General features: G+C 39.0%; 3 protein-coding genes across 4 annotated transcripts in view; 1 reads left to right on the plus strand and 2 right to left on the minus strand.

Moving 5' to 3' along the window:
* Positions 1-123: 123 nt before the first annotated feature.
* LOC307128503 (mannose-binding protein A-like) lies at positions 124-3621 on the minus strand. The gene is made up of 4 exons (XM_079820412.1): positions 3482-3621; positions 2278-2482; positions 2093-2179; positions 124-1930 (listed from the first exon to the last, which is right to left on the minus strand). The coding sequence occupies exons 2-4, from the start codon at positions 2480-2482 to the stop codon at positions 1455-1457; spliced, it is 768 nt and encodes a 255-aa protein (XP_079676538.1). The 5' UTR covers positions 3482-3621; the 3' UTR covers positions 124-1454.
* Positions 3622-9661: 6040 nt separating this feature from the next.
* Positions 9662-16976, minus strand: LOC307127501 (mannose-binding protein A-like). Of its 2 annotated transcripts, XM_079818755.1 has the most exons (12): positions 16925-16976; positions 15540-15607; positions 14000-14195; positions 13805-13891; positions 12267-12341; positions 11866-12051; positions 11640-11734; positions 11425-11475; positions 10857-11205; positions 10532-10567; positions 10252-10431; positions 9662-9959 (listed from the first exon to the last, which is right to left on the minus strand). In XM_079818755.1, the coding sequence occupies exons 2-9, from the start codon at positions 15597-15599 to the stop codon at positions 11149-11151; spliced, it is 807 nt and encodes a 268-aa protein (XP_079674881.1). In that variant the 5' UTR covers positions 15600-15607; positions 16925-16976; the 3' UTR covers positions 9662-9959; positions 10252-10431; positions 10532-10567; positions 10857-11148. The 2 variants fall into 2 exon arrangements, with proteins under 2 accessions (XP_079674881.1, XP_079674880.1); XM_079818754.1 differs by lacking the exons at positions 9662-9959; positions 10252-10431; positions 10532-10567; ... (3 more) ...; positions 11866-12051; positions 12267-12341 and adding an exon at positions 12802-13676.
* Positions 16977-16981: 5 nt separating this feature from the next.
* Positions 16982-21843, plus strand: part of tep1 (telomerase-associated protein 1) — a 32337-nt gene continuing 27475 nt past the window's right edge. Inside the window, exons 1-6 of the mRNA XM_079818756.1 lie at positions 16982-17106; positions 18334-18867; positions 19202-19384; positions 19794-19943; positions 20041-20205; positions 20412-20549. Coding sequence (XP_079674882.1) covers positions 18343-18867; positions 19202-19384; positions 19794-19943; positions 20041-20205; positions 20412-20549 — 1161 coding nt within the window. The 5' untranslated portion in view covers positions 16982-17106; positions 18334-18342. The remainder of the gene's footprint in view (positions 17107-18333; positions 18868-19201; positions 19385-19793; positions 19944-20040; positions 20206-20411; positions 20550-21843) is intronic.

The following is a 21843-nucleotide window of genomic DNA, read 5'->3' on the forward strand; positions in this document are numbered from 1 at the left end:
GAGAATATTAAATAAGGGGGGGTGAGGCCATTTTGTATCGCGGCGCTGTTGTGGTAGGCTATAGTTAGGCTGGAGTGTTGTTGCCGCGATGCCAAGGAAACGCTGTTATTTTCATCCGGATTTCATCTGGGGTACTTGCTTTGTTCAGCCTTCCTTGGGACAGGGGTGCGTTGCAGAGCGTTTAACACACAGCATGTTATATGCACGCGTGTATGAGACAGAAGGGAACAGGCGCGTGCGGGGCTCCCGCACCACATTTCACGGAGGAAAACTTCCACAATGTTCGCGAGTTCAATGCAGGATATGCACAACGGCTTGTCCTGAAAGCTGGATTTACAAAAAGAAGCTGTTTACGGGCCACAACCTGTAAGTCTGATTTATTTTTCATCGATGTGTTTTCCTGTAATAGGTTGTAGCAAGGAAGTAAACAGATGACAACGCTATTCTGCAAACCAGTCTGTTAAATGCTCATTCATACTTAATGTTATCCGACGAACACCTAACGTTACAAACACTAACGTTAAAATCTCAACAGCGAACTTGGCATTAGTGTAAATGATTCTTTGATTAGAGCTTTTATGTATTATTTATCTACAGGCTTGCTAAACATGGTTCTGTGTGTGATTTGGCTAACTTACTAGTAAAGCCAGTGTTTAGTGTTCATTTTGGGTTAATAGTTCTTGCGACAGATATTTGGCTATAATCGTTCTAAAAATACAAAAGTAACAGTGCCATTCAGTAGCGATCACTATAGATCCGCAGTCTTTACTCTTGAGGACTGAACAGGTTCTGCTCGATCATCTTCACTAAAATGTTCTGGGTCTGATTCGGGCTCAGATTGGTATGGTTTTATTGACGCCATTGTTTCTAATACTGACCAAAGCACAGCCTACCGGTAAAGGGAAGGGGCGTGACGTTTCCGACAAACGTGCACTGCGGTTAGCGAATCACAACACACTGGGCCAGCTAACCAATCAGAGCCCATCGCGTATTTTTGAGGGACCGGCTTCATACAACCCGGAAACCATCAGACCGTTTTACAAGGAGGGACAGAGCAGTGTAGAATAAAGGTCAAATATATGAAAAATAATGCAATTTTTTTTTAAACGAAGCATGAACACATGTTAAAGTGCACCCCACAAACACAATCAAGCCTTCAAAAGAATGTTTTACCACCCCATTAAGTATAAAGTGTTTGTTGCTCCACTCAATGAGCTTTAACTGTACTTAAAATTACAGTAATTACAATTACAGTAAGTGACAAGTACTTATTTATTCATTGCAAATGTATGTTTGCAACAGAAGCTATTATAAAAGTAAATAACAATCAAGAGTTCATATTACTCATTTTTTATTATCAGATAGACTTTTCCTAATTTCTTTTAGTGTTAAAAAACGAATCATTACCTCAATTTTATTGAGTAGATTATAGGTTTGTTTTTACAGTGTATATTCTATCCTATTTCTATTTCACATATAATAGGATGTTGACCATCACAACCGACATCATCCCAAAGGCCAGAGTCTGTGATACTACCACAGTCTTGTACTCCTTTGTAGTCATCAGGCTGACCATTATGCCAATTGATAAAAGCCAATTGCTTCCCCTCGGTGTCCACAAACTGTCCCTCGGTTTCTTTGTCTGTGACTCTAATAAATGGCTTATTATTACTTAAACCACTGGATACTAACACTTTCAATAGTGCCTGGTTTTCTAAAGCAGTACTTGGCAAAACTATTGCTCCACCAAAGTCCTTGCAGTACTGCATCCCATTATCAAAAGCTGCCTTAAAACCATCAGTGACGTAGTATTTCTGTCCAACTTTTCTGAATGTATCAAAACTCACAGCTTTTTCAATCATAGCTATCTTGGCATTAAGATGCTGGATCTCAGATTTCAGGGAGTCAGTGTTTTCACGTCTAGGCAAGCCTGAAAACAGAATAATTACTATTATAAATTATTTACAGGACAAAAATAAAAGACTTTGCTGAGGTATACAAATCAACATTTCCACACTTGCTGAAACTCTACAGTAATTTCAACATGAGGAGCTTTGAAATATTTAAATGACTTATAAAAAATGCTTCATACCTGGTAGACCTGGGGATCCCTTTTCACCCCTGGCTCCAGCTGGGCCAGACGGTCCTGCTTTACCCGGCGTTCCCTGCACATTCCCTCCTGAGACAGTAAAGTAGGTGTGAAAAACATAACTGCATCTCACAAGAAGGTGAGCCACTGACTCATTCATTCATTCTCTCTCACAGACACACACAAACCTGGCTCTCCCTTCTCTCCTTTGGGTCCAATTGCTCCGTCTTTACCATCTCTCCCATCTCTTCCAGGCAGACCGTTGTGTCCAGGAGTCCCTGGAACGCCACCATAAGCAGGACAGTTCAGGTTCTGAGGTTCAGCTCCATCCAAAAGCTGCATTGCAAACTGAAGGAGCAGAAGTGCCCTGATGAACAACTTTAACAGCGCCATCTGGTGGTAGACAATGGGAAAACTTCAGAGAAAACTAAATTACATTTAGTCGTGTCTTGCCTTGACTTACAGAAATAAAACAAAACAAAAGCTCCAAATAGTTTGAATAGCCTTTTTCTTTACAGTTTGTCTTGTAATGACTCATCAAATACATTAATGTATAACTTACAGGTGTATATTATATATCTTGTGTTATGTGTATTAGTATTGTATTTGGGTTTTGGAATTGCAGTCCATGATTCTTTTTTCCTGGTCCTTATTTGTGTTTGCTCGAAGCCCTTCATTCCTAGCAGAGAGCTTTCTGAATTGCATCTTAAATTGAAGACTTTTAACTGCTCTCTGTTGTTTATTCATCTTTAGAGATCGGAGGAAAATTTGTCTATATTTAATTGTGTGGCAGGATAAAGTTACAAAATGTTGTGAATGAACATTGATGAACCAGAACAGTCCGTTATGCTGAACAGTTGCATATACATTTCTTGTAGGTGTGACTCAATCCCACAATTTTCCCCTAACAGAAACACATCCATAAAACCAAACTTCATTAGTCTCATGAGAATATAAAGGAAATGATTTGTATGCAAACAGGAAATATTTGCCTTAGGCGGACAGACAAAAGTTCCCACTTCCCATACAGTCTTTTCATTAGCCAAATGTTAAAGCTTGCCCAAATGAGATTTTGAGACAAAATTGCCCTGATCAGTTTGTAAATCTTGATTCAAATGAATTTAATTTCCTTGTACAATGCACAATAACGTTAAATAACTATTTATGATCATTACCTTTTAAAAGTTTCTTCATGGGTCATCTGGATAAAGTGGAAGTTATTATTGCACTAATGTAAAATAGCATGAAGTGTTATTGCCATCCCTTTAACATGCCTTTTTATTGGAGGAGTTCAAGCCATTTTTGTGCTTCACTGCTCCTGTTGTTTTTACTTTCTTTCATTAATTTACTACAATGGTTCTCAGCTATTTTAAAATAACATTCAGTACTTACCAGTTTAATGGAGGAGTCCAGGTGACAGCCAATGTATTTTGCCCCAAAAAAATCACAAAAGTGACTGAAGAGAGGAAGGTCTTCTTGCTTTAAATCTGAGGGGCTTGTTCTTGTGAATCTGAAAAACTGATATGCTGCGCATGTGCAATGTGCTTTTAGGGAGATACCTCCCATATTGACACCCTGGTTAACTGGTTGTGTTTAGGGATCGACCAATATGGATTTTTTAGTGCCGATGCCGATACCGATACCGATTTTTGTTCATCAGCCTTAGCTGATGACCGATACGGGCTGACAATTTTCTTGAGCCGATATTTGGAGCCGATACTGCTTTTGCTCTCTCAATTTACATCATAAAAATGACACAATGATCATGATGATAACAATTTAAATTTAAAAAAAGGAACATTTATTGAACTAAAAAAAACTATATTTAACAAAAAGTAAAAACTATAGGGCTGTCAAAAGATTAATCGCGATTAATCGCATCCAAAATAAAAGTTTGTGTTTACATAATATATGTGTGTGTACTCTGTTAATTATTATTTATATAAATACACACACATTCATGTATATATTTAAGAAATATTTGCATGTATATACTGTATATACATTTATATAATCTATAATATATATAAATGTTTTATATATAAAACATTTATTTTTTTCTTAAATATAAACATGCTTGTGTGTGTATTTATATATAAATAATAATTAACAGAGTACACACACATGCATCTTTGGTATGGAGAGGACCCAGCCTGTCCCCTGTGTGCAGGTGCATCCCCAGCAACCCTCAAACACATCCTGGTGGGTTGTAAGACAAGCCTAACTCAAGGAAGGTACACCTGGCGCCACAACCAAGTGCTGAGCTGGCTGCCGAACTTGAGAACAAGAGGATAACCACGAATGCCGTGCCTCTAAATGCCCAAATTATCATCCCGCGGAGAACAACCTTCATGCGGGAAGGGGAAAAACAGTGGACTAAGCCATCACTCCCAGAATCTGGCCCACTGAACGCAGCCCGGGATTGGGAAATGCGGGTAGACCTTTACCAGAGGCTCACCTTCCCACCCGAAATTGCAGCAACCAACCTGCGCCCAGACCTTGTCATTTGGTCCAAGTCCTGCCGGCGTGTCTTCATCGTTGAAATGACTGTCCCATGGGAGGATGCCATCGACGAGGCATTTGAGCGGAAGAGGCTGCGATATGCCAATTTAGCAGCTGAAGCAGAGGGGCTGGAACGTGAAGGTGTGGCCAGTGAAGGTAGGATGCAGAGGTTTTGTAGCCAGTTCTACCACAAGGCTCTTGAAGGAAGTAGGGATCAGAGGGCAGTCCCAACGGAGGGCAATCAAAGAACTTGCCACTGCAGCGTAACGGAGCAGTCACTGGCTGTGGCTGAAACGTATGGACGCAACATGGGCTGACAAATGATTGCATGGTGCCACCACCGTGCGACACACACCCGGGTCTGATCAACTCGTGGTGGGCCAATCCCGGCAGAGGGTGTCTTGTGATAAGTGGCCGAAACACCCAATGAGGTCGGGCACACAACTGAAGATGTGTCGCACTGGTGGCACCATGAGATCTGTGCCAAATTTCACCCCACACAAGTAGACATCCCCATTCAATTGTTGTGCTGAAAGTTAGGGATCTTTAACACCCAGTCCTATTAAAAATCCTGTAAACACAAACTTTTATTTTGGAATGCGATTAATCGCGATTAATCTTTTGACAGCCTTAGTAAAAACAGGTGAGGTAGAACAAGAAAAAAAAGAGTTCAGTGGTGAAAATAAATTCTGAACATAAATATTTAAGCATAAATAAAATAATTACACTATTTGCACGCAGTATCAACAAGCAAGCAGCATAATAAAGTGCACACTGACTGTACTATACTTAATTTTAAAACTATTTACAACCTAGTAATTTAATGGTTACACTCTAAAAAATGCTGGTGGTAAAAAACACGATGGTAAAAGGTCGAAAGACCGAAGTTTCACGTGGAGCATTGGGAGATTTTTTCCTGAATTACCACTGGTGTTGCTCTACAAGATATTAAGTTAAGTACACCTACACTCTAAAAAATGCTGGGTTAAAAATAACCCAAGTTGGGTTGAATATGGACTAACCCAGCAATTGGGTTGTTTTGACCCAGCGGTTGGGTTAAATGTTTGCTTAAAACAACCCAATTGCTGGGTTAAAACAACAGTGGTTCATCTCACAAATATTTGTTAACTAATTGTGTTGCAATAGCTTACATACAGCGCAAGGAAGCTTGATTTCAAATTGAATTTAAAAAGACGAGTAAACAGTAATAAAATTACAAACAATAGCAGAAAATCAGGTAGGTCTACCAGTATTCAGGTAAGAAACTGAATATAAAAAAAAAAACTAAGTAATCAAATTTAAAGGTCCTGTTCTTCGTGATCCCATTTTTCAAACTTTAGTTATATGTGTAATGTTGCTGTTAGAGCATAAATAATACCTGTAAAATTATAAAGCTCAAAGTTCAATGCCAAGCGAGATATTTTATTTAACAGAAGTTCCCTTTCAAAGCCTACAGCGAACGGCCGGTTTGGACTACATCCCTGTACATCCTGCTTTAATGACGTCAATAGAACAGTTTGTTGACTAACCTCCGCCCACAAGAATACACAAAAAAGGGGGCGTGGTCTTGTTGCTCTCCCACGTGGAGAAGAGGAAGTGTTGCGTTTGTAGAGTGTGTTTGTCGCCATTTCGCATGCATCTCATATTGACGCATGCATCTCCCCATTATGGTAAGAGGCGTGACCTTTCCGGGCAACGTGCGCTAAGCTGCTGTCGAATCACAACTGGAACCGCTGGCACAATCAGAACTCGTTACGTATTTCTGAAGGAGGGACTTAATAGAACAAGGAAATCATCAAGACGTTTTTAGGACAGTGAAAACAGCGGTATACAGATAAGTAAATTGTGTGAAAAATAATGTGTTTTTTTACACGCGAAACATGAACACATGTTATATTGCACACTGTAAACACAATCAAAGCAAAAACACAGGAAAAATGGGACCTTTAAAATAACATTGGATAATCTTCATTGTAAAAAATGAAATACAGATGAATCCATTAAAGTTACACAAGCTAATCAGTCATGAGCAGTACATGATCATTTGTCTTTTTGTATTTTGAATAATAAATAACTGCTGTCCCTTTAAGACCTAACGCACGCATGGATCCCAAACACTGTTCCTGTTACACATTCTTCCTGAACTGGTTACGACTGTGTTTATGTTAATACTCACCAAGATGGGCATTGAGATATTTTTTTGAGTGCATTTGACCATTAATAAGCTGGAAAAAGGACCTAATTTTTGCACTTGTCAGAGGCGGCTTTATTAAGGTATGTGTGTGCGCTTCAGATGAAAGCACGAAATCCGTTGGAATTAGTAGAATTAACTTTGTGTGCAAAACCCCCGCGAAATTCAGACCGGTCACACCAATACTAACACGCTGTCATAAAGAAAAAAAAGTGTTCAGAGGGTTAACCGGACTGAATGAGAGGCGGTGTGTGTCAACTCGCTGTCCGTCGGAGAGGAGAGGAGAGCAGCTGGTATCGATACTGTAGAAAATAAGTATCGTATCGTTTAAGATATTTCAGTATTGATACATATCGAAATATTGATATTTTTGACAACACTACTGTCCTGTGGGTTCCTGGTGTTGCCTCCGTGTCTCCTGGGTAGGGTTGGGAACCGAGAACCGGTTCTTATGCAGAACCGATACTGATTTTTGAAAATACCAGAACCGCGCGAAATTACTAAGTTTCGGTTCCGAAAACGGTTCTGGTGCAATGTGTGTGCGAAGCGCTGGTATCCTTTCATAGCGAGCGACAGCTCACCTCATCATGAATATTAATTACGTTGCCTGCCGCTTCCAGGAGTGCAACCAATTAACGCAGTTCAGCACTGAAAGCCCTCGCACTACACATTCACGGTTTTGCGTCAGATATTTTCGCATGGTGAAGAGAAAGTCACAAGTATGTAGACATCCCAAGTCTACCGGATGTTCCTAGAGGCCATGAAAGGTGCCCCATTTGAGCCGCTTCAGTCTGTGAGCCTGAAGCACCTTTCGCTGAAAACGGCAATCTTGCTGGCACTACCGTCAGTCAAGCAAATTCGTGATTTACATGCGCTCTCTGTGAGTGCTTCCTGCCTTTAGTTTGGGCCTAACGACTCCAGAGTCTTCCTCAAACCAAGACACGGTTATGTACCCAAAGTGCTCTCCACTCAGTTCAGAACACAGGTAATTTCGTTATCAGCTCTTCCATCGTCTGAGTATGAGACGCAAATCTACTCTGTCCCATCAGGGCTCTTAGAGTGTATTTAGGGCGTTCGGTCGCATCTAGGCAGTCAGAACAGCTGTTCATATGCTTTGGTGGCCGCACCAGAGGGTGCACGATCACGATGCAGAGATTATCGTGATAGATTGTAGATGCTATCTTGCTGGCTTACAAGTCAAAAGGTCTCTGCTGCCCCTTAGGCGTCAGAGCTCATTCCACTAGAGGCATGGCCTCGTCATGGGCTTGGTCCAGTGGAATACCACTGGAAGATATCTGTGGCGGCAGTCTGGGCTTCTCCGTCCACATTTATTAGATTCTATAACTTGGAGGTTCCTGCTTTGCAAGCTAGGGTTCTTTCCATATTAACAAATGTATAACACATTTGCAATAACTATAAGGCTCGACTCTGTCCGGTAAATTTTTGGTTTAATTCCATCTAAACAAATGTTTAACACATTTGCAATAACTATAAGGTCCGACTCTGTCCGGCCTTGTGGACCAATTCTGGCCCCATCTCTCATCGACCTGTTTGCTGCTGGTGTCGGCAGTGATGATGACGAGGTGGAGATTGATGATAAACAACTATGATGATCATTGATCCATTTAATAGTGATCAATTTAATAACCTTGCAATTGTTATAACAGATATAAATTAGTTTTATGTGACTACATTTGCAAAACAATAAAGCAAAAGTTACGTCGTTATGAGCCTATAATGTGTTATTTACCTGTTTTTCACCAATAGAGTGATTGTACCATGTCCATTTGATTCCTGGTGTCAGAATTATATTAACAAGTGGGTTCATTTGTCTTTGTATGTTGTGTTTCAGGAGTTATGAAAATCTGCGTTTTTCGCCACTCGCGTTGACATCAATTCAAAATGACCACCATTAGAAACCATTAGGGTCCCAAAAAACAGATTACAAAGAACTGCCAAGTGGGTACATGGGAAAATATTTCTCCTGCTAGACTACTTGATTAATCAAAGTTTAACAATGTGACCTAAACATTTTGCAAGAAATCACACGTTTTATGTGTAATTTTACATGTAACGTTACCAAAAATGTCAGGTAAAATCGAATTCTTTTCCATTTCAGTTAATACAGGTGGAGCTGGGAAAGATGGAGGGTTTCTAAAAACACGCTGCAACTACAGCAAATGCTAACAAAGTATTTGAAGGTTGAGCATGACAGCTCATTGGCTACTGATACAGCAATAACCAATCAGCTGTGCTCTAAAGAGAATGATGTGATTGCAAGCAGATTGAGTTTAAGGTGCAATTTTGATAGCGCCCCTCCCTGCTGATTGGCTACGCGTGTGTTTAGTGCTCGGTCCGATCCACTTTCAAGAGCGTTTCTCAGAATATACGCTTTCTGCACCTTTAAGGACCTATCAGCCTGCGCGGCGCCATCTAGAGTTTCAGGACATAACTTTTGATTTGTTTTGGGAAACTATTCCTATAAGCTTCAAGATTGACCTAAATCATTCTAAAGGCCAGAGTATACAGGAGGGTCAGTGTACAGTGCGCATGTCGCAAAATGGTATTAGTAATTAGTTTATCCACAATGTGGCAACTGTGCCCTGGGTGCGTCTATTCACAAGGTAGGCGAAGAAAAACTGCATAAACAGAACAGACCGGAACACATGCAAGCTACAGCAACAATGGAGGCCTATACAGACGAGAGACTGTGCAAAGAGGTTAGAAAGTACCCTCATTTTTACAACTCTAGCATTAAAGAAGAATACAAAGATATTTACATGGGTCGTAACTCGCGGCGAGAGATTGCTCAAAACTGCGCATGTGTCAAATGCCTGTGTAAGTGTACGAGTCAAAAGAAGTATACTTTGCAAGGCTTTGCATTCAACAAAAAATATATACTTTTATTCTAAGGGGTCATATATACAGATCATATATACAGGTCATATATAAAACACTGTATAAATACAGATGAGTTGTCTTGACTTTTAAAAACAGAGCAAAAGAGGCTGTGATGACTTCTTTCCGGTCTTCAGTCTCTCATGTTCTTGCTCAGACGTGGGCCGGCTCTGATCTCTGGTGCGGCGGCTTGGGTTCCTGTCAGGTTGGGGTTGGACTTCAGGCTTCGGGTCAAGTCTCGAGCTCAAGCCCTCCACCAAGGACAGCAAGTGTTATTTCCTATCCAATACAAAGATTATATGAACATGTGACATATGAACACCGTTTCATTGGATCCCGGGCTATGCACTGGCTAATCAGATCACTGCATTCTGTACAAATTTTATTAAGGAGAGAGCTGGTTAGTCATGTGACACGAATGTTGGCATCTATGAAAACAGCATCTGATGAAGAATAATCTGAATGTATTTAAACTTGAAAAATCTTACATACTTCACCTTTACCTGTTTCTAAACAGAGCATTTGCTTTATGTGTGTGTGTTTATCAATGTTATGAATATTTTTCACTCACCTTTGGATAGGTTGGAGTTCTGAAATGTAACTTTGGCTTGTGTGATTTCCGTTCTATTGCCAAAGGGACAACATGCGTTCACCATCTCGTACAACAACACTCCTAGAGCCCAGACATTTGTTGGGACGGTGTGGAATCGAGATTCTGTGAAGACTTCAGGTGGGCAGTAATCCAGTAATCCTGTCAGCAAGACATTTGCACATTGTTGAGTAATTTTTTCAAAGTATCAAATAATCAGAAAGTCACTACATCTAGGTTTCCACCCTCCAAAAATACTCACCACGGTATATTTTGCTCTCGTAGCCATCACCACACTCTAAAAAAAAAAAAGGTTCTATATGGCACCAAAAATGGTTCTTGGCTCGTAATTATAGGGGAACCTTTTTTAGTGCTATATAGCACCAATTTTGGTGCTTCAGTGGTTCTTCAGCGGTTCTTCAGTGGTTCTTCAGCGGTTCTTCAGAGGTTCTTCACCGGTTCTTTGACTAAGGTGCTATATAGCACCTCTGAAGAACCGCTGAAGAACCACTGAAGCACCAAAATTGGTGCTATATAGCGCTAAAAAAGGTTCCCCTATGATTACGAGCCTTTTTTTTAGAGTGCACTAAGTAGCTGACCGCAGCCAAAGTCTATCAACTTGAGCTCTAACGTGTTTGTCTTCACCAGGAAATTCTGTGCATGAACGTCATTATGAAAAACGCCATGCTCGATGCAGTGTTGCACTGCCAGCAAAGCCTGTTGCATGAAGACCCGTGCTATTGTTTCATCCAGTGGAGGATCACGAATGATGAAGTCCAGCAAGCTCTCGCAGGGTTCAGGGAACTCCATTATGAGGTCGAATGTCTGAGGATGTTCAAACCAGTCGTACAGTCGGATGATGTAGGGGCTTATGGGTTCTTACCTCATCATTAGCAGCAGCGCCACTTCAGTAACGAGAGGTTTGGGATGCCCAGGCTAGAGAAAAGTAGTAGACAGAAGGTTAGCTGGGTAAAAATCTGAAGAAAACATATCATGTTTAAATGTACTTTTCTTTGATCTTTATAGATACGATCATCAGAGCCTTTCCAGGTTTACTGATCTATTACATTTACACCTAATGCTTCCTACAGGTGTTTTGACTACAGTAATCAGCACTTAAACAACAAATACACATTCAACTTTTGACCAACTTACAATATCAAGATAACAATCATTGTCAATCTTGCGCAACTGTTTGATGGCAACCTGGGGAAAAAAACAGTGTTCAATAACAGTAACAGTATTCAAGCGCCTGACTTTGCACATAACATTTACGATTTGAGCATCTAAGTATTAACCCATCTGTATTAAATATGTTTTGATGCATGCAAGAGCAAAAATGTTTGTACAATTCAGCAAGATTGCTTTACCTTTTTGCCATCAAATTTCCGTGTTCCCTTGAACTCTCTTCCGAACCCTCCGGATCCAATCATCTCTCTCATGTTATAGAGAGTCTCAAAGGAGTCTGAAAAACAAAATATGAAAAATATATGAGCTTGCTAGATCCTTTGTTTTAAATTAAAAAAATATCAGTGCAAACAAGACAATAATATACTGTTTAAAACAATGTTGGAGAAATAATGTCTGCAGATTGACCGTTATTTGGCTTGACGCCGGAGTGATCTGGATCAGGTGATGATGGACCAGGATCGGGCTCTGGCTCCAGATCCGCTGGAGGAACAAAAGCAGAGGAACAGCAGAGGAACGAGCACCTCATAGCCATACACATGTTCCTGAGGAAAGAACGAAATCCTTTCCTCTTCTCACATTCAGTAGGTTTTTCTGAAATGAAGAAAACAAAACGGAATTATTAGAAACATCTCTGACGTCAAATTAGGCAATGATATAATGACATAACTTACAGTTTACTGTTAAATCTAGAAAGAAAATTTCAGCAAAAGGAAATTAAATGTAACTGTACTGTGACTGGCTGACACATGAAATAGCAAAATCTCCATTTGTACTCTTTACACTGCCCAGCTTTATTTCAGTCTCACCTGTTGAGCTCTCGTTCAATGATGAAACCTCCATAAGGCCATATGAAGTCTCTGTTGACTCGAAGGGAACTTGACCTGGCAGATTTCAAACAAGTTTACTTAGCTAAAGTAAAATTAAAGTAAATTAGTAACTTTTTGTCTCACATTTTCAATTCTCTATTGTTCTCTAAGCGATTTTGCCCAACATTACTGTAGTTCAAGCCGTTTTTTTCTTTCTTTCATGAATTTACTGCAATGGTTCTCAGCTTAAAATAACATTCATGTACTTACCAATTTAATGGAGGAGTCCAGATGACAGTCAGCAGATGTCGGTTGCCCAACATTGGGCTTGTTGTTGTGAATCTCATATTATGAAATACAGATCGTCCTCTCTGGAAATGCTGCGTATGTGTAATGTGCTTTTAGGGAGATTAGGCCCTCCCAACCTCTCATATTAACTGGTTTTGTTGTACTATTCCTTCAAAATAATATGCTAAATTACTGAATTGAAGTGTAGGCCTATATATTTCAATTATGAATTGTATGCATTGTTCTTGGGATAAAACTCTATTTATTTGTGAATATAAAATATAATGTAACATGTTACATGGAATAAACTGCTTCACAATCAAATTTAAACAGTCAATTTTATAAAGATAATATCACATATTTAGTTAATGAGATGACTCCAACTCCTGCTAGGACTTCAGATGACACAAACTCTGAATTAACATGCACCAATGCTACATTTTCTAATATTGTATCATTATATTCACAACATTTAATCATTACTTCAGTGAGCACATTGTTTCTGCTTAAAATTAATACATGATGTTGTAATGCATTTTCTGTACAGCTGCTTTGAAACAATATGTATTGTGAAAAGCGTTATACAAATAATTGAAAATGTAATCAATAGAATATTGAATTATATTCTTCATTTGTATACATTCTATTTGTTGTCTATTTCACATATTATAGGACGTACATCATTACAATTGCCATCATCCCAAAGGCCAGAGTCCTCTATAACACCACAGTCTTGTACTCCCCTAAAATCATCAGGCTGACCAGGACCCCAGTTTGTATAAGTCAAATGCTTCCCCTCAGTGCCCACAAACTGTCCCTCTGTTTCTTTGTCTGTTGCGCCTATATATGGCTTTTTACCACTTAAACCACTGGATAATACTACATTCAATAACGCTTGGTTTTCTGCAGCAGTTCTTGGCAAAACAATTGTTCCACCAACATCCTTGCAGATGTGTATTCCTTTATCAAATGTTCCCTCAATACCATCAGTGACGTAGTATTTCTGTCCAACTTTTCTAAAGTGGCTGACACTTGCAGCTTTCTCAATCATGGCAACCTTGGCGTTAAGATGTTGGATCTCAGATTTCAAGGTCTCCAGAACACTTTCACATCCAGGAGATCCTGAAAATAGAATAATTATTTACTTGATGTTGTTTGTGAACAATTTTAGACTCTGAAGTCTTCACATTTCCACTTAAGGAATTGTAAACTGAGCATTAAAATATCTAAATTACTACAATGTTTAATACCTGGTAGACCTGGTAGTCCACTTTCTCCCTTGGCTCCAGCTGGCCCAGGGGGTCCTGCTTTACCTGGCGGTCCCTGCACGCTTACCCCTGTAAGATAGGAGCAAAAATAATAGGCAATAAGGTAGGAGTGAAATAAACCACTATCTCAGATCCCCTCACTTCACTCATTTCAATTTCTCTCTCATACACACAAACCTAGCTCTCCCTTCTCTCCTTTGGATCCAGGGGCTCCATCTCTTCCATCTCTCCCATCTCTACCAGGCAGACCGTTGTGTCCAGGAGTGCCTGGAACTCCACCATAAGCAGGGCAGTTCAGGTTCTGAGGTTCAGCTCCATCCAACAGCTGCAGAACAGACTGAAGGAGCAGAAGTGCCCTGAAGAACAGCGCCATCTGTTGGTGTTTAACGACAATTTAAAAGTTATTCTCAACAGCAAGGTGTATAGCCTACTTGTTTAGCTATCCAATTTTAGACGATAGGCTAGTTTAACCACTTTTTTTCCTTCTTTTTTTTTTGCAAACATAGCCTATAATTGATTCATGAAAAATCTTTTTCCTTCACATAGGGTTCAATACAAGAACATTTCCCCCAGTGTGTAATTTTGAAGTTTTTACTTGTATTATAGCCTACAAATACTAATAATAATAATAATTTGATGAAATAATAATGCCCCACAAAACAAACAAATAAGAAAAGAACTTCCCCCGTCTTATGAAAATAGAAAACAAGAAAACACGTATTTTAAACAGGAAATATGCCTCAGGATAAAGTGGACAAATGACACAATGACCTTATGTAAAATATAAAAGCTTATTCGAATGAGTTATTTAAAATATGAAATTTTGACTGATAAGATCTAAATTCACTTGTATTTACTTTTCAAAGCACATCGTTGAAATTAGTTGTTGTACCCAGTACAGAAACAATTTGTGCCAAACAATGGCAGTCAGATTGTGGAGTCAGATTGCAGATTTTGTGGAGTCAGATTGCAAAGTCTGATTTCTGTAACCTGCTAGTCTTTTAAGCCTTTTTATAATTGTCTTATATTGTAATAAAACAGACATTTAACAAATATATCAACATAAATAACCATTCAAAATTACATATTACGGCATTAAATGGCAACTTTACACATACAAATTAGCATTTTGCCTTCCAAACAAAGCCAGCAAAGCCCAGCCCATATATTGCTACTAGGTTTCCGCATATATGTATACCGTTATAATTCGTGTTTTATCGTTGTTATATTGTAATATTAATGTTTTTAACTGAGCTGATATACATAGCATAACATGACATAATAAAAACACAAGTATTGTCATCTGTTGCTTTTTGTCCCATTTTATGCCTTTGTTGCATGGTGTCCACATACGTGGACAGCTAAATAATTTTTAAATAAAACTGAATTTTGTAAAAAATGAAAATGGATTTCAATTTTAAGGTCATATTAAAGTAATAAAAAGAATCTTTAAAATTCTAGATAATGTTTTCCATAATTCATGCATGAAGTCTACGTTGAGTAGCTAAAATCTCATACTTGTCCATCCTACATTAAAATGTTAAAATGTAAAAAATTAAGCATCGCATTAAAGAATGCAAATATGCAACGTCTCAATCCACCAGTGGGTCACTGGATTTGAATAAGTAAAACAATTTGAATATGGGTACTATTCACTAGTTCTTGTTTTCCTTTTAAAATACATGCTGTTATTTTTAAACAACGTTCAATTGCTTACCAGTTTAATGGAGCCACCCTTGTTAAAATGTCGACAGCCTTCAAAACAAAAATCACTCATGTGATTTCCTCACTGGCAGACCCCAGGCGGTGAGAGTAGGCCAGTTCACCTCCACCTCCATCACCCTGAGTGTGGGAGCTCCACAGGGCTGTGTGCTGAGTCCCCTGCTCTACTCTCTCTACACCCATGACTGTTTGTCCACACACAGCTCCACCTCGATCATCAAGTTTGCTGATGATACTGTTGTCCTGGGTCTCATCTCCAACAACAATGAGACGGCATACTTGGACGAAGTGGAGCAACTGACATCATGGTGCCAGGACAACTGTCTCTCTCTGAATGTTAACAAGACCAAAGAACTGATTGTGGACTTCAGGAAGAGACAGCATCGGTCATACTCCCCTCTCATGATCAGCGGGACACCGGTAGAGAGAGTGAGCAGCTTCAAATACCTGGGTGTGAACATCTCCGAGGATCTGACCTGGACTACACACATCCAGACACAGGTGAAAAAAGCCAGGCAAAGACTGTACCACCTGCGCCAGCTGAGGAAATTCAGGGTTTCACCAGCCATCCTGAAAACTTTCTATCGAGGGGCGATAGAAAGTGTCCTGACTCAGTGCATCACAGCGTGGTACGGGAACAGCACCAGTCACGACTGCAAAGCCCTGCAAAGAGTGGTGCGCTTATCCGAGCGCATCTCAGGCTCAGCTCTCCCGTCTCTGCAGGACATCTACACCAAACGCTGCAGAGGTAGAGCTACCAAAATCATCAGAGACATTAATCACCCTGCAAACTCTCACTTCACCCTGCTGCCATCTGGTAAGCGCTTCCGTAGCCTGATGGCAAAGACTGAAAGACTCAGGAGGAGTTTCTTCCCCCAGGCCATCAGACTCCTGAACTCAGTCACGTGACTTCACTTCACCCCGCACACGCATAAACATACGGTTTTTTAACATTAACATCCACATACTGCAATTGCACTGCACTTTACTTTCCTATTGTTACTGCGTAACAACCTGTAATAAACCTTGCACATTATACTTCTTTATATATACATATATATATATTTTATGTTAACCACTTATTTTTAAGTCTACAGTTTATCTCACTAATCATATCCACATATTTTTTATATTTTTATTTTATCTTATTTCCTATTTTTATCTTTACTTGATTTATTTATAATTCTACTTATGTTAATACTTTTTATTCTAATTTTATTCTATTTCTATTTTAATTTCTTGTAACTATTATTTGCACTGTCCATGGAGCGGACCTGTTTACATTTCACTGCCAGTTGTATATTGTGTATATAACTGTGTATGTGACAAATAAAACTCTTGAATCTTGAATCTTGAATCTTGAATCTTGAATCATGTGACTGGAGAAACTCTAATCTGAGACGCCTCACTCTTTTATATTGCATCTGTATTCGGTTCATTACGGTAGTGACATAGGCTACGCATAACATGACAGGTGAGGAAGTTGTCAAGTTTCACTGTACAACCAGCAGCTCACCGGTTTACTTCACTTTACACCCATACCTAGTCATAAAGCATTAAAGGTGAGTTGCTGTCTTTATTTTTTAGTCACACCACTGAAAAAACCGTGTCGCACGTAAATATAGTGCAAGTGTTTATTTACAACAGTGTTACTCGTCAACTTTTAATGTCTGTTTTTTGCTATCTGGGATAATCACTGTTTAAGCTAAACGTGTGTGTCTGTCGTCATGAAGAAGGTTTTTTTTATTGCACTTTAACATCAAATTAAATGAGGGGGTGGTGATGAATTTGTACATGCGTGGCAATAAAGAACTGACATTGCGCAAACACATTATTATTGTTCTTCATTCATTATCAGCTAAGATAGTGGACTTTGTCCTGCACTCCAATCGATAGTAAGTGCCCTGCGAAGTGGACTTTATAGCATCAATCAGAAAAGGAGCAGCCTACAGGTCCAGTTCGAAGACACTACAATAAACAGCATGAATAAGCAGTAGGAACATCACATTATTTCATATGCACATTATGCAGTGGAGTGTGGACGATAGGGAGATTTACCCACCAGTACTTAAAGCTTAAATAACCTCTGTGAAAGGGTGAAAAGGAGTGGAGAAAGCTATTGTTTGATTTTTCAGGTGTGTCTACATTACGTTTGTTGTTTGCATAAGACACACCCATGCTTGTCAATGCTAGTGATTGTGAATTGTCACTACATTCAGACAGAACATCTCAGAAAATTTGACAGTTGACAGTGTAGAGTGTTGATGGAATAACCATATTATTATTATTATTAGGCCTATTATCACCCATGCAGTAGATATTTTGTTTTTCTGGCGTTGCTTTAGCTAGAGCCTAATTAAAATGAGGCAAATTATCTAAAATCACAAACTATTTCTTTACAATTTGTGACAGGGTTGACATATAGCCAATTGGGGTAAAGTCTTTCCATGGCAAGGGAAGCTGCGACGGGAAGATTTTGACCCCCCCTCTCTATAGCAAAACAATTCTTAAGATTATCTACAGAAACATACTCACCAGAGACTGCGTGATCTTGTTGAAGAGGACTTTAGGATTTAGAAGATTATGACAGACTTTGGCCATATTTATGTGTTCATGTGATCCTCTCTGATTTGTTTATTTTCAAGTTTCTTATTTTAAAATCCAATGTGCAGGTAAAGTTGTGGGGCATATTTTGTTGCATAGCTCAAGAATTAGTGATTAGAATTGTATTTTTAGCATTTGCAATGTCTTTGGACAAAAACACATTCTATGTTTCTCCTTTCTTCAAGCAAGCAGACATGAAGACTCCGGCTCCTCAGTCTGATTTGAAGGTGAATACGGATGCCAGGCTACAGCAAAACGTTAGCAGTCCAAGGCTGGAAAACCGGTTTCTGGCTCAAGCGCCCTCATTATTGTCTCATCATCAGTACACTTGTCCATCCTGGGTCAATCAGACCTCCACCTTCTCACCATGTCCAGCACTCCAGCCAACCAGCCTGTCCTCCACCATTGCCACCTCATCTCTTTTGTCGTTCACAACGATGAGCTCAACCTCCTCTCATACTTCTCTGCTGAGCACCAAGAATACCCTCCTAATGGAGCTTCCACTCCACCCTTCAGTCTCACCTTCTGTAACCTCTGCCTATTCCCATAATCCTTTACTCTCTTGCTCCCAAAATTCCACTGCCAGTGCCATCCCACCACTCGGCCCCTATCTGCCACTTTTAAAGGAGAATAAAGTTGGCACAAATGAAAAGAGAGAAGTGGAAGACATGCTTTTATCACCTGAAGGCCTGCTGGGATATAGTGAGGAGCCCAGACAGGTATAGAGTGATTGCCTCTGTATTGCTTTATAAAATTGTATGTGAATTAATGTAGCATCTTTTTTTCAGATACATTTTTACACAAAATTCTATTAATATTTTATTAATCAATCATTGCTACTAATTCAACACAACCACTAAACATACATGATTTATTTTATTAATAATTTAATCTTTAGATCTGTTTATCCAGCTATGATCACTACGATTAAGACAAATCTGATGTAGCATTTCATTTAAAACTTTGGTTCTGCATAAATGTGTAGAAGACTTACTTTATTCAGGAAATACAAATGTAGTTAATTATATTGTCTTTTATATTGTCTCTTAACAGGATGCCATTTTGGTGCCTTCCAAGGAAAGCTTGGAGGAGGAAGACCAGATGCTGTCCTCTGAGATACCTGTTTTGGATATGGATTTAGATAGAGAAGGGGAGCAGACATTTGCTCCTTGTGAAGAGTTTGGGGTGATTGAAGCAAGCGAGGATGAGAAACTTGTCGAACTGAGGGACCGGAAGGTGAGGTTTAAATAATGATTAATAATTTGCCAGCCCTGTGTATTTATTTATTTTTAGCTTTATTTATCTCTTATGCTCACCATGGTTGCATTTATTTGATCAAAACTACAGGGAAAACAGTAATATAATTTGTTTCATATTTCTGTTTTCTATTTTAATATGAATGTGCTTTACATATTATATATTATAAAACATATTTATTATATATTTTAAAATGTAATTTATTCCTGTGATGGCTAAGCTGAATTTCTCAGCATATTCAGTCTTCAGTGTCACATGATCCATCAGAAAAATCTCACTGACCAAACTTATTTGTAATCATTCTTACACCACGTAATGGATAGACAAAGTGGTGAATGTGAAGTCGAGGAACATTTCTACATCGTCAGTTCTTTTGTTTGTCCTTCAGAACAACCTGCTGAATATGGTGTGCTGCTCCCTGGTTAATAAGAGCTGTACCCCAGGCCAGGAGGACTGGGATGCGAAGACGAGTGTGTGGGGCATCATTAAGAACCTGGCCACAGAGATTACCACTGAAGACCCAGAGTTTCTCCTTAAGGTTGATTTTGATTTTGCAAGTATGAGTGCATGTGGGTTATGTTGTCAGGTGGTTATGTTGTCAACGTGTGTGGTTTTGCATATTGCATTGGTTTTAGGTTGCAGTCTATACTAGGCAGGAACTAAACATTCGTATCACAGCCAACTTCTTGCTAGCGCTGGCGGCTCATCTGCCTGCTTCTAAGCCACACTTGAGAAGGTACTTTTGTGCTGCTGTGCAGCTGCCATCTGATTGGCTGGAGTTGACAAGAATCTATAGCATGGTAAGTGTTAATATAGTAAATATCTTGCTGTCCTTTATTTTATGCTGTCCTTTATTTCATATTCATATACCATTATATGTACATGGTACTTCAAAGTACTTTAAAGAATAGTATGGTATTAGCATGGTAGATGATATTTTATTTTGGATTGTTTTTGTTTGTTGAGATTCTTGTTTTTTCATGCTTTTGAAAATGTTCTTGTGCAGTGTTTCAGTAAATCTTTACCCTCCTGCCTGAAAAAAGCTCTAGTGGATAAATTTAAGCAGTTCACTGAATATCAGCTGGCCAAATACAATACACGAAAGCATCGCTGCAAACACAACAAGAAACGAAAGAAAGGACAGGTAATATGTCAAAAACACCTAATATTTAATATCACAATATTGAAATCAATTAAATAAAAAAACATACAGTGGGGTTCTCTGAAAATGGTTCTTTGAAAATATTTGGTTTTGCTTTTATTTTTGTTGTTGTATTGTTTTAATGTACTTTTAAAATCTTTAATTTATCTTTATTTTCCATATTATTATTTTCCTTTTTTTAAAATTTTTTTTTTAGATATTTTGAATCTTATATTTTCAGTGTTGTCTAATGCTTTTGGATACTATCTTACATCTTTAGAAAAGCACACATCCTACCATCATACAATAGTGAACACATTATTTCTTTCAGATTTTTTTCTTTTCACATACAGTTGTGGTCAGAAATTATTGGCACCCCTGGTAAATATAATCAAAGATGGCTGTAAAAACAAATCTGCATTGTTTATCCTTTTGATCTATCATTAAAAAAATAGCAAAAACCTAACCTTTCATTGAAGTAAAATAATTGAAACTGGGGGGTAAATCACATTATGAAATAAATACTTTTCTCCAAAACACGTTGGCCATAATTATAGTCGTCTTCTATAATGCCTGATGAGTGGACAACACCTGGCAAGAGATCAGAGACCATTCCTTCATACATAATCTCTCCAGATCCTTCAGATTCCCAGCTCTTCTCTTCAGTTCAGCCCACTCATTCTCTATAGGGTTAGGGTCAGGAAACTTGGATGGTCGTGGCATAAGCTTCATTTTGTGCTCAGTGACACATTTGTGTGTTGATTTTGATCTTTATTTTAGATTATTGTCCTGATGGAAGATCCAACCACGGCCCATTATAAGATTTCTAGCAGTGGCCGTCAGGTTTTGGTTTTTTATCTGTTGGTATTTGCTAGAATCCATGATACCATGTATCTGAACAAGATGTCCAGGACCTCCAGCAAAAAAATAGGCCCACAACATTATAGATCCAGCTGTATTTTTAACCGTGGACATGGGGTACTTTTTATCCCTGTTTGCACCAAACACATCTGGTGCGTTTGCTGCCAAAAAGCTCTTTTTATAGTTTTATCTAACCACAGAACCAGGTCCCTTTTCAATTTCCAGTCAGGAGTTTCCAGCTGGAGTTTGTTTCTGGATGAGCAAGAAGGATTTTTCTTGAAACCCTCCCAAACAACATGTGGTGATGAAGGGGTTGTTTGATTTTTGTTTTTTTAGGCTTTCTGACCCCAAGACTCAACTAATCTCTGCGATTCTCCATCTGTGATCCTTGGAGAGTCTTTGTCCATTCAAATGTTCCTCCTCGACGTGCATTGAG

This window comes from Gobio gobio (assembly GCF_949357685.1).
Source record: "Gobio gobio genome assembly, chromosome: 6".
Taxonomy (NCBI): domain Eukaryota; kingdom Metazoa; phylum Chordata; class Actinopteri; order Cypriniformes; family Gobionidae; genus Gobio; species Gobio gobio.

Bases quoted from the DNA above. Each gene is read 5' to 3' on its own strand.
- LOC307128503 (XM_079820412.1), bottom strand. From the start codon at position 2,482: ATGGCGCTGTTAAAGTTGTTCATCAGGGCACTTCTGCTCCTTCAGTTT. The intron at 2,180-2,277 runs GTTTGTGTGTGT...TTACTGTCTCAG, and splicing joins AGGAGAGAAGGGAGAGCCAG to GAGGGAATGTGCAGGGAACG. The intron at 1,931-2,092 runs GTATGAAGCATT...TTCTGTTTTCAG, and splicing joins GGGATCCCCAGGTCTACCAG to GCTTGCCTAGACGTGAAAAC.
- LOC307127501 (XM_079818754.1), bottom strand. From the start codon at position 15,599: ATGAGTGATTTTTGTTTTGAAGGCTGTCGACATTTTAACAAGGGTGGC. The intron at 13,892-13,999 runs GTTTGTGTGTAT...CCTATCTTACAG, and splicing joins AGGAGAGAAGGGAGAGCTAG to GGGTAAGCGTGCAGGGACCG. The intron at 13,677-13,804 runs GTATTAAACATT...TTCTATTTTCAG, and splicing joins TGGACTACCAGGTCTACCAG to GATCTCCTGGATGTGAAAGT.